The 12,369-nt window shown below is 40.8% G+C and overlaps 1 protein-coding gene across 4 annotated transcripts in view; it reads right to left on the bottom strand.

The window, feature by feature from the left end:
* SRPK2 (SRSF protein kinase 2) overlaps nucleotides 1–12,369 on the bottom strand; it is a 147,937-nt gene that overhangs the window by 85,802 nt on the left and 49,766 nt on the right. For 2 of the 4 annotated variants that reach the window (XM_074144435.1, XM_074144437.1), the window contains exon 1: nucleotides 10,340–10,561. The exons of the other annotated variants lie outside the window; for them this stretch is intronic. In XM_074144435.1, the coding sequence (XP_074000536.1) occupies nucleotides 10,340–10,377 (38 nt within the window). In that variant the 5' untranslated portion in view covers nucleotides 10,378–10,561. Of the gene's footprint in view, nucleotides 1–10,339; nucleotides 10,562–12,369 lie in introns of those variants that run through there. 4 annotated transcript variants of the gene reach the window in all.

The raw sequence follows: 12,369 nt of genomic DNA, 5'->3' as shown, positions 1-12,369 counted from the left end.
CAAGTTGGGTGGGGTGGCTGACACCCCGGAGGGCCGTGCTGCCATCCAGAGAGACCTGGACAGGCTGGAGAGCTGGGCAAGGAAGAACCTCATGAGGTTCAACAGGGAAAAGTGTAAGGTGCTACACCTGGGCAAGAAGAATGTCAGGCACCAATACAGGTTAGGCGTGGACCTGCTGGAGCCAAGCTCCGAAGAGAAAGATCTGGGAGTCCTGGTAGACAGCAAAATGACAATGAGCAAGCAATGCGCTCTTGTGGCCAGGAAGGCCAACGGAATCCTGGGCTGCATAGGGAAGAGTGTGGCCAGTAGGTCGAGGGAAGTCATTCTCCCCCTCTACTCTGCACTGGTGAGGCCACAACTGGAGTATTGCATCCAGTTCTGGGCTCCCCAATTCAAGAGGGATAGGGAACTACTGGAAAGAGTCCAGCGAAGGGCAACAAAGATGATTAAGGGATTGGAGCATCTCCCTTATGAAGAAAGGCTGAGAGAGCTGGGACTCTTTAGTCTGGAGAAGAGAAGGCTGAGGGGAGACCTTATTAACGCCTATAAGTATCTCAAGGGTGGGTTGAAGGAGGAGGGAGCCAGACTCTTTTCAGTGGTTCCCAGTGACAGGACAAGGGGCAACGGGCACAAGCTGGAACATAGGAGGTTCCACTCGAATATGAGAAAGAATTTCTTCACGGTGAGGGTGACAGAGCCCTGGAACAGGCTGCCCAGGGAGGTTGTGGAGTCCCCTTCTTTGGAGATTTTCAAGACCCGCCTGGATGCAGTCCTGAGTAGCATTCTCTAAGCAATCCTGCTTCAGCAGGGGAGTTGGACTAGATGATCTATATGGTCCCTTCCAACTCTAAAAAAATTCAGTGAAATTCAGTGAAAGAGGTCTGAGTACCAGCAACCGGAGTGAGAACACAAACCTCAGGGGTTCATGGGTCTAGATGCCAACAACTGGGGGACACCAACGGGCCGAGGCTTCAGCAACTACACAGACCATTTAAAACCGCTACTAGGGGGACCCATATAGCATGTCCGTGAGTCTGTATGAAAATTCCACTAGTGGACTTCCATCCTGAGTAGCTGGAAAGGAGGAACAGGACTGGGCTGTCTGTGCAGTTCTTGCTTGAGTGTTCTGTGTATGTTTATATACGGGTGCCAATAAAGGCACTGGTTTGAGTCCCTGTTGATCCGTGTGGCCAGCTGCGTACATATTTTCTGTCTGTGAGCGTGTGTGCATGCACGCACACCTATTGGGAATAAGCGCTCAGTCACATTACTGGCTTGCTCTGGGGACAGAACTGCAGGAGCCTTGAGCTTACCTATTTAGATGGGACAGGAGGGATGCCCCTGAGACCCAAAGCCCTCCACACTTGGCTACCTTAACAATCAGTATAGCTAAAAGGACACACGCTTTTAGCAAGTTTCTTAGCAAAGCTATCAGTAACACTTTGAAGGTGAAATGTATAAATCTGCCTTAGATTCAAGTTTGGGATAGTCTATACCTGCTTAAGCTGTCCTGGCATCTAGTGGAACACACTCCATGCAGTTTTGCTAAGGCATTTTGTAAACAACTGAGTATTTAAATGATAGTAAAAAAAAAAGTATTAGCAATCTCAGGCACCACTCTATTTCAATTGGATGTCCTCTGGTTCTTTTAATAGCCCTTGAAATTCCTATGCGCTAAACACGTTTGAAAGGAATCTTAACTGGATCTTTCCTACGTGTTTTCTTTTCAAGTCAGGACTCAACTGTACACCACTATAATGGAAGAGTAACACAAAGCCAAAATACAGATGAAACAAATTAGATGCAAATTAAATTACAGGAATGTATTCAATAAGTTTGCCTTGGAGAAACTTGCAAACAGATTTCAATAAAGAGCAATAAGCACCTACTGGTCTGCACAAAGAAGTCCTGCATTCTCTGCAGCATACTACAGCCAGGGTACCCAAGGAACAGGGTCTACACTAATTTGTTATCTCAGTAAGCCACCCACAGGTATCGGGTACTTGTGAGAAAGGGAAAACTTTTTTTCCCTTGATCACCGATAACTTCTTTCTAAGTTCTGCATTATTTCACTTCTGTTGTAAAACATAAGCATTCTGAGGAAGGCTGTATCTTTTTTTATTTGGCTTTCTACTCTGAAACATTAATTACCTGAGAAGGAGCCAAGCAAGACTTCAAACTAAGTACATAAAGACGGTTTGTACTCTTATTTATATCAGAATGAAACATTTTAATTCATAAAAATGTACTTCAGAATCACTGTGGTTGATCACCTTTTGCGTATGTCTTAGGAAGTCTCGGTCCAAAGCTGTATTACAGTCTTCTCGGAAGCAGACACCTCTCACAGCTAAGACATCAGGCAGCAGTGGAAATTCCTGATTCTTGTCACATACGCAATAGGAGCTGTCAGAAAGGCTTTACGCCGTCATACTGGGAATGACAAAGCACCACTTGGAGGAAACCACTACACGTGGTCTCCTATGGGCAAGGTAATCCTTTTATAGAAGGATTCATAAAGAGCAAAGCTAATTCCAAACATCTTCCATTCTAGCTCGTGGCATGGAATAAACAGAGGTTGATACGTCTGTATGGTATGTGGACATGGCAGGAACTGAATACTTCTGTGGACAGTGGCCATAAAAGCTGAAGATGACAGACGAGAATCTGCTGGTCCTGATGCTGGATACAGAATAACAGAACAGCTGTCCACTGAAACCTGTAGGAATTTCAGATCCCTTTTCCACCTCCGGACACACACACACGAAAAAAAAAAAATCACTGCTGGATATTCTGATACAGTGGTTACAAAAGAAAATAATACTGTCTCTTTATAGTAGTATTAATGACAAAAACAATTCTCCCAGTTTCTGCCAGAACTACTGGTAATATTTAAGCTTTGACAACACAGAACAAACACAAAGCTTAAGAACAGTTTCTGGACTAATATGGCCTTCTTTGCCCCCCAAAAAGACATATACTACTCTGTCCCTGTGCACAGTACTTCTGAGCAACAGAAATGAGGACAAGTCCTTGCCTTCTTAGGAAGGCTGTGAATATCCCAGTAGATTTGGGGCATAGGAAGTTGCTTCATGAAAACAAAGCACTGAATTCTTAAAATGTTTCATATTACTCCAGTGACATTTTGGCAAGTAAGAAATAGCTTTAAGAAATTCTCCCTTCCACAGAATTACGCTGCTCCTGGTTTTGGGAAAAAAGGTCTTCAAGATTAACCAGCACAACATTAAAATATAGATGTTTCACAAGCTATCAAGAGAAGAAAATATGATATTTTAATAAATGAGGGTATCACCAATTTACAGACATTTGTTGTTCTAGCAGACACCAAGATAAAGTTAGAACACTTTTATGAGTACAGAGAGGTTATTTTAAGTGCCTTCTGAACATCCTATTAAACACGATGGTCAAAATTTTGTGCAAACAGAACATCTAGGTGGGATGTGGTTCTGGTCATTGAACACTGTCCAGCCACGGAAGAGAAGCAATCAACCAGCCTGACTGACCTAAAGCTATAATCAAATGAGAAAAGCTGTGCAGACAAACTTGGTAAAGAACCGGCACTCCTTCGTTTGTAGCATATATACCAGGCAGAGCTTGGAGCTGCACATACCTGTTATGTAATTGGAGCTTTAAAGAATAAAAAAGAGAAAAAGAGTGAAGCAAAAGAAAGGGAAATAGCAATTCATTATCCATCTAGTCACAATCAGCAGCATGAGTTTGGTAGGCATCCTAGATGAGATGACTTCTGTATTTGTTTTTAAGGTAACAGTGACTGGATTTTGTCAGACAGTTTACCCAAGTCTAAGGATGATTCTTGAAGAAAATACAGAAGCTCCTGGGGCAGATACTGGCTCAGGAGTGTAAAATTTCTAAAGATGGAATTAGTAAAAGACCTTCTGGCCACAACGTCCTTTGGATAGAAAAGGTATTTTTCAATCTAATGGAAAGACTGATGGCCATCTGCATTGCACAATTCACAGCAACTCACAAGCTGAGAGATGCCACAATTTCCCGATAATACCCTTATAAACACAAAATACGCAACAAAATTGAACGCTTAAATTGGCATGCATTTGCTTAACCTGTTGCTTAGTGTCTCTTGGTAACTACATCAATTGCAGATCAATGAAAATACACATATGCCATCACAGTAAATTTACTGAATTATATGAACATCTAAATGTTTTTTTATTCATAGAATGGTTAGAGTTGGAAGGGACCTTAAAGATCATCAAGTTCCAACCCCCCTGTCACGGGCAGGGACGCCTCCCACTAGAGCAGGTTGCTCAAAGTTAATTTGTGAGTATATAATATAAAAAAGCAGAAAACCACAAATTGCTTTGTCCTGTAACACAGCACAGTAACAACAGAAATGCAGTCACCTGGCATAGGTACACATTGTGTTCCCTTACTGTCTGTCCAGGGGCCTGGAGTGGACATTTTAGTGAAGTCATGATTAAGACAGTGATTAGGCAAAAAGTTTCAAGTCATGAAACAGACTGAATTCATAATACAAAAAGCTTTAAAATTACTTCCTTCGGTGACGTTTTACCCTGAAGAATATGTATGTTTATCTTAGAAAAATAAAGTATATTGTTCAAGTCAGTTTTCAAATTTTTTACATACTTTTTTTTAGCCATTAACTAACTGTGTTCTAATCATCACTGGATTGCTTGAATTAGTTTCCAGTGAATGGTTCTCATACAGGAAAATCTCATACAACCTCCCAGCACCTTCAATCTTTCCCTTTCCCAAAGTTTTCTTGCTTTAGTTCCAACAGTAAGTGCCAAAAAACAAGACCTGTGTTTTCAGAAGCTGCATTAGAAACCTTCCTAGAATAAATCTCTCACAAATATCTGCATGAGGAAAGTTCTTAAAGGTAAAAAAGAAAAAAAAAAAAAAAAATCAAGTAGCACAGAGAAGATCATCTGAATACTAGGAATACTAATTATACATTTCACTTGTGATTATATATCAAGCTAAATGATTTTCTCACATATAGCAGAAATTCCAGACAGACACACAAATAAACAAAGTCTATCACTGAAAAATAAAACACACTTCAAATTCTAAATATTTTCAAAGCCTACTGATGAACTGATACAGGCACTATCAGCTCTATAAAGAGTGCAGTGCCCCCTAAAAATATCACCTCAAGTGAAAAAGCCGCTCCACAAGTGGCTGCTTCTACACAGGCTATTCCTTTTTTTTTTTTCTTAACAAGCACAACGGCATGTTGCAGCATTCCTTGCCTCTACATCCTTTTCATACTTCACTTAAAAGCCTTGAACACTAAAACAATGAGCCTGTCAAACCTTTAATATGAAACAAACTCAAAAAATATGATTTTTTTGGGGTCCAATTTTAGCAATCTAAAATTAAGTACCTAGTCTAAGAGACCTATACTGTCACCAAAGAGAGTTCAGTGGTAGAATGAAGCACCTTCCTGGAAAACAGCTTAGGGCCCACATTAAGATAGGATGATTTCCTCCCTACTTCTGAGATAAAATACAACAAATAGCAGGATTAGCCTGCAATTTTGAAAAATTGCACTGCTCATTGTTATCATCTATTATTTTAAACAAAACTAAAAAAAAAAAAAAAAAAATGAAGTTTTATGACTACTAAAAATAAATTTGAACTACCCTGAAATGGAAGTTAGGCAATATTTCTTTTACAAACAACAAAAAGTAAAGCAGGAAGACAGCTAAAGAAGAGACGGTATTTTAAAAACATGTTTTAAAGTTAGTGGAACTAATGAAATAGTCACATTATTCTCATAATTATTTTTTGTTTCAATGTTATTTACATAAATAACAATAGAATTATTATCTTATAATTCTCCACTATCTATTAATTATTCCAAAACATTTAAAAAAAAAACAACAAAACAACATACACATAAAAAAACAGAATGAAAAAAATCACACATGTTCCTAAACCTGAAGGAATCCTTCAACATCATAACTTGTTTCACAGTGCCTCTTATATCAACTAACATTAGATCTCTTCTTAGAAAAGAAAGTAGACAGTATTCAGGCTCCATCTTTTTTCTTCCTGCTCATTATTTTAGATTTCTTCCTCCTTTACTTTATCCCTGACTGCATTCTTGGCATGACCTGATAAAGAAACCTCGTAAAAGCACTGAGAAATACATTAATTTGCTCTGCAAAGACAAATTCCAAAGAGAGAGGGGTATACACAGCCCAAGGCTAAAAAAAGAAAAAAAAAAACCACAACACAGTTGTCCTTAAACCTTGCCTGCACCGCACCACCCCACATATTTGTACACATTGAATAACACAAACCTTGCTGTCCTACTGTCATTTGAAAGTATCTTCCCCTTACTGCTATTTATAAAACCCCTCAATATCATGAATATCGAATTATACACACATCAGTTATCTACTTTAAGATTGCTCATAAGTGGCTGCTATTAATTTTTTTTTGAAGCAGAAATTCATTTTAAAGAAACATGCGTTTGCAGCCTTTGCAGAAAGACAGAAAAAGAGCAGGCAAAATACTTCAGACTTACCAGCCTTACTAACAACCCTTACCAGTAAACATCCTATGGTCAAACTGCATTGCTAAGATGACATATATATATATAAAAAAAAACCAAAAATCAGAGCTAAAAAAAACAAAAACTGAGTTCTTTGTCCTGAAGTAGGAAAAAGAAAAGTACTATATATATTAGATTTGCAGTATAAAGAGTCGAAAGTGATCCAGGTGGAAGAACTGACTTTTTCCAAAACAGAAACTTGCAAGGAGTTCCACAAACCCCTTAAAAAGGCAAAAAAAAAAAAATCTGTACAGCTCAAAGGGTTGACTATATTGCACATGATAAGAGTGCGTAACTCATACAACAGAAATGAAAGTATTTTTGCTTTCTTGGAGGGATCTTGAAAGACCATCGTCCTCCATCTGGCTGCTGTTCTGCCTTGCTTTCTAATGACATTTGCAAGGCTTGGACAAGTAACCTCATGCAGCCCCACTGAAACATAAAGAACATAGGGGTATACAGTAGTTAAATTACCACTTATTAGATAAAGCAGCAAGGTGTGTGTCACATTGTAAGCACGCTGCAGGAAAACACTTCCAGGTATACTTAAAGCTCAGACATCCAAACAAATCAATTCAGTGTAACAAGTTACAGTAGGTTACCTGATCCGCTGTAACCGTCCATGTGCACGCACGCATCCATAGTTACCGGGGCTACCTTATCAACAAGGAATGAGGACTTTGTCACAGGCTGCTAATACGCACACGGGCAGTATTAGCTACTCAGAAATTTAGGACTTATAGATGCTGTCTGATTATGTCTGCTTAATGAAATTTCCCATAACTCACCAAAATACAGGTATCTTATCTCGCCCCCCCACCCCATCTGCAATTACAGTTCTTCTAGGTAAGGGGAAAGGAGGGATGAATCTCACAATGAAAAATGTCTCAGCTTTGTATTAATTTACTTTTCTAGGCTGCAGTGTCTTTAAGATCTCAGACGATCTTCAACAAAGGGTCCATCTCACTTCCTTGCTAATGTATCCTTAAAAGCTTCTTAAAAATAGAACCACCACGTATCCTAAGGGAATGCTGCAGGATTTCTACCATGTCAAGCTTCCATAAGAGCCAAACCATCCATTATATTCCACCTGCCTTCTCATCATTTTTTCCTTCTAGGATAGGATAACATGTTGAACTTGCCAAGCGAGGAGGAAAACCTACAAACGCTAAATGCTAAACTGTCTTGTAAAAAAAAAGACCAACCAAAGAAAGAGGCAAGTAACAGGCTTTTCTCTTATTCCTTCTCTATTCCCATTCCATCAGTTTCTGTGACCACACAGAGCACCTCCCCTCCTGCTATGCAAGCACTGTCTAGCAGCCTCTGCTAGCGAGGAAAACAAGAAACAAGCCATGGACTCTTTCAGATCTTCCACCCAGCATTTCCACCCAGAGAACTCAAGCTTCTCAGAAAGTCCAACCAATAGGAGCAAGGCTAAAAATTGATAATAAAAAAAATATGCACATATGAATTCCCTTTCTCTGTTTGTCAAAAACATGCATATTTTCATGTTCGTGTTGTATGACACACACTGCAATTTCGCAAAACGGCAGATTGAGGACAGTTTAGCAGTTCAGACACTCAATACAATAATTTTTTTCCTTAAAAAACATCTTCTACAGTAATTTTGAAAGGGCCTTAGGAGGAACTGGCAGCTAATAGGATAGACAGCACTGTTTCATAACAGCTTGCAAAAAAATTCAGTCTATTTTTAGATACGTGAAAAGAATGTGGTTATTTAAAAAAAAAAATCTCAGATAATATATAAAGCTGTTTTCTTTTATAACTGACCACATAAATGGTGCAGCTGATGTGCCAAATCAATCTCCAGGTGAACAGTACCACATATTTAAATCCTCAAAAGAAATCTATGTGCACATACAACATTCACATTTTAATCTTTATTGCCAGATAACATGTCCTGCTGTTATAAAATCTCACTTTTTAATGAATGGTGTTCAAATAGATCTCTGACAATTGCATCTTTTTCTAATTACGTGTTATAATCCTTCACAGAGACTTATTCATCTAGGACTACCGTTAGTTCAACCATGAGCATGTTTTGTTCAAAAACAGACTGATCAGTTTTAGGGTGCTGCATAACATTTATATTGATAAAATAAATATCTATATCATATACCAAATTACCCCCGCAAAAATGCTAACATAAGCCTTTTGAAAAATTAAGTTAACACCTGTTTCCTTTACTATTTTCACCCCATCATGCTCTCTGTTATCACCACCATTTTATTAGTCTTGTATTTAAAAATTTTAGGCATCAGGGTGGGACAGAGGTAAACAAATAAACATTAACATTTTCTTTCATGAGTCTTAATTTTTAATAAATAAATAAATAAAATATCTCTCAAAGCTCTCTTATATTTCTCCATTTTGGAAAGGTGACTTACCAACCCACTCCCCCCCACCATTTTCTGTATCTCTCATTTCTGATATTTTGTTATATTACAGCTGGTGAAAGCCAGTGCAATTTGCTTCTACGTATCTTACACAAACATATTTATAAATCAAATTAAACTGCTCATTTTGTTTTTTAAAGCCATGCATGCCACACAGCAATCGTTCATTTTGAAAGGTGTCTTTTAGCCTGTTTCCTTAAGATAGCTTTCAGTGCATTATCATATCTTTCTATGCTGAACCATTCAATAAAATGTACTTTAGAGAATAATTTCAGCGAAACATACAGTTTGAGTGCTTAAAGTTAATAATTGTATTTTTTTGCCAACATCCAAAATTAAAATGGAAAAATAGAACATTCACACGGTCTTTTGCATACAGGCGAAATGATTACTGCAAATAATTTTAAAAGATAATTATGCTCTGTTGCTCTGGATTTAAGTAATTTTGAAAATAAAAATATCTCCTAAAATTCAGGCGCGAGCAAAACAGAAGTGAGCAGGGCTGGATCATTTAAAAATCAACAAAATAATCACCAGGAGGTTATTTCACGTGGGAAAACTTAAATGTGCGTTTAGTACCTCGAAATATTTCTTTAAAACGCAGCAGCTACTTGAAACTGTAATAATCTGATTGACAGATAAAATAATTGCTTTAAAAACACTTCTGAGTCATTTTGTCCTTACCTGCAGGCATGAACCATTACTGCATGCAGCGACTGCTCCATTTCCTAGCACAGACTTGAACAAGGATCACATCTATCTTACAGAATGTGACTAATTGGGGGATTTGCGATTCCTGAGCTACTTCGCAAAGGACACTCCCTTTCCACATAACAGGACACGGAACGCTTCACCAAGTTACATTTCCTATGCATCTACATTCAAAGGGAACCCTTTGCAACCGCGGAAGGGTTTCCTGCAACACAACAACAAGGTCTCGAAAAACGAATTGATGGAAACCCAGGCGCCGCTTTGCGTGACAGCGAGAAGGAGCGAGGTCTGCAACACCAGCGCACACAAACCAGCAGCCTTGCTCGCCGTACTGCCGTCTGCATGCTGCAGCCCAGGAGGCTTCGTTTCGTTAAAAAAAAAATAATAAAATAAAAAAATAAAAAAAAAAAAGAAATCAATAAGTCTCCGCAAAAATGCACAAAGCTTAACCAAAAAAAAAAAAAAAAAAAAAAAAAAAGAAACAGAGAGAGAGTCAACGGATACGGTACAATAACCAGCATGCAATACGGAAACAATGCTAGCAAACTTGACAAGGGAAAGGGGCAAAGCCCTGCGCCGCCGCTTGGCAGTGCTACACCATGACCCGCTCATGCAGGAGATGCCGCCGTACCTTTCTGAAGAGGACGACTTCTCAGAGTTAACTGACATCAGCAGCTCAATCTTCTGCTTGATTTCTGGAAAAATCAGAAAATATTCACAACCCAGACCGCCCGCCTCTCGCCTTCCGCACGCTCTCGTGTGTGGAGCAGGCGGGTTGATGTCCCTCAGCCCTTTTGTTCGGGAGGAGGCCGCAGCAGCCGCCGCCGCGCTCGCGCCAGGGCCGGCCCAGCCGCGCTCTGAGGGGACGAGGCGGGAGGCGGCGGGCCGGGCCGGCTCGCGCACATGACTGGGCACGGCGGCGGGCGCAACCATTCCGCGGGCGGGGGGGGGGGGGGAGGGAGGGGGAGGCGGAGGATGGGGGGGGGGGCAGGATTGAGGGGCGGAGGGGGGGGGGGGGGCGATTCTCCTCAGCCGGAGCCCACACGGTGAGCGGGCGGGTCCTACCGGCTGCGCGGAGGTGAGTTTCTGAGGGGAAAAAAAAAACCCGAAACAAAAGATTTATGGCGCGGATTATCTTCCCGGTTCGTTACCTAAGACGCATTGAACGCCCTCGGAAACCTTCGGATCAAAAGCCCTGAAAAATATGGCTCTTTGAATCATTTTTTGTCACAAAGAATGAAGTATTAAATCACTACTTTCATATATGCGCTAGAAATCAGGCATGGAGAACGCTGTGCCTACCTGGGTTTTATTGTTTAGTACCCTGCCTCTAATTTCTTCCAAATGTACTTCGAAAAGTAGTATTTCATTTTCCTTCATTTTTTTAATATCTCTTAATTACCACTCTAGCACTCATAAGGCCTGAGGGGAAACACTGCCAGGCTAACCCGGGCTGGGGACCAGGCCCGGCTGTTGGGGGGGGGGGGATGCACCCCACTGCCAGCCGCTGGTCTCACAACATGCGGCCCAAGCAGAAGACGGAGACTGACGGAAAAGGAATTCACCAGGAGCTCTGCAGCAGAGAGGTTTGTGACCCAAAAAAGCCCAAAGAATAATGTCAAGGATGTGAGCATCATTTTAAGATCCCATCCTCGCCAGAGACCATAGTGCCACCTGTGGAAATACTGGTGAGGCCTGTGCAACGTTAAGACTATGTCCACTTGTTTACAGCCACAAGTAAACTTCAACTATTTGGGATTAGCCATTCTACAACGGGAGAGCTTCAACCTGACTTTTATTTCTTTCTTTACATATATTGTTATTACTACTTGAATTAGTTTATCACCCTCATCGTCTGGTGGAAGAGTTGCAAGTTACCAGCGATCGTCACCTGCTGAAGCGTATGCCACTTGTTCTTCCCAAAACATACCGACTGGAGAAACCTCCGGGAAGAATCTCAGTTCTCACATCCAAAGTAGATGTTTCTCAGAGCTTTCAAGACATGTCTTTGAAATGTCTGTACGTCCACAGCTGGCTTCAGTGCGTGATTGCAACGACCATGCAAAACCTACTTTACCATTGCCCATCCCAGGCAGCAGGTGCTCCTCCAGACACAGCTACCAGGAGACTTCTCTGCCCACCCAGACTCATGTCTCAACACAGGCAGAAGTTCAGCTACCACAGGATTGTCCGGGCTAGCAGCTGGGAAAACCCCCAGGTTCTGGGCAACTCCAGAGCTGCAGCATGCTGGAGAATAATCTTGCTGATCTAGTCTCTTGTACCTCATTACCAAAAGTCCATAACAGTTCTTGTGTAGGCCACCTGCATCTTTCCCTCTGTGCCCCAGTTCTCCAGCTATCAAGAGGAGATAAGAGCATCAACTAAACTCCCTGGGGTACTGGGAGAAACCTGTGAGAAAACACCAGTGAGCACCCCCAAACACTAAATTATCTAATTTTCTGCTCAGTGCGGTCTCAAAAATGGCTATTAAGTAAGACTTAGAAAAATGGCTATTAGAACTGCACAGTGGCTAAGAACTGAAAACACTGAATATCCACGTGATCACTGACAGAACCACTCACGTTAGAGTACCTGGCACATCATTAACAACTATGCTGTACTGCATAAAGGCTCCAGGAACAGCTTTAATACCTCTTCATT

This window comes from Numenius arquata, chromosome 2, assembly GCF_964106895.1.
Source record: "Numenius arquata chromosome 2, bNumArq3.hap1.1, whole genome shotgun sequence".
Taxonomy (NCBI): domain Eukaryota; kingdom Metazoa; phylum Chordata; class Aves; order Charadriiformes; family Scolopacidae; genus Numenius; species Numenius arquata.
Note: the sequence above shows the minus strand (reverse complement) of the source record. Positions and strands in the feature narration are given on the sequence as shown.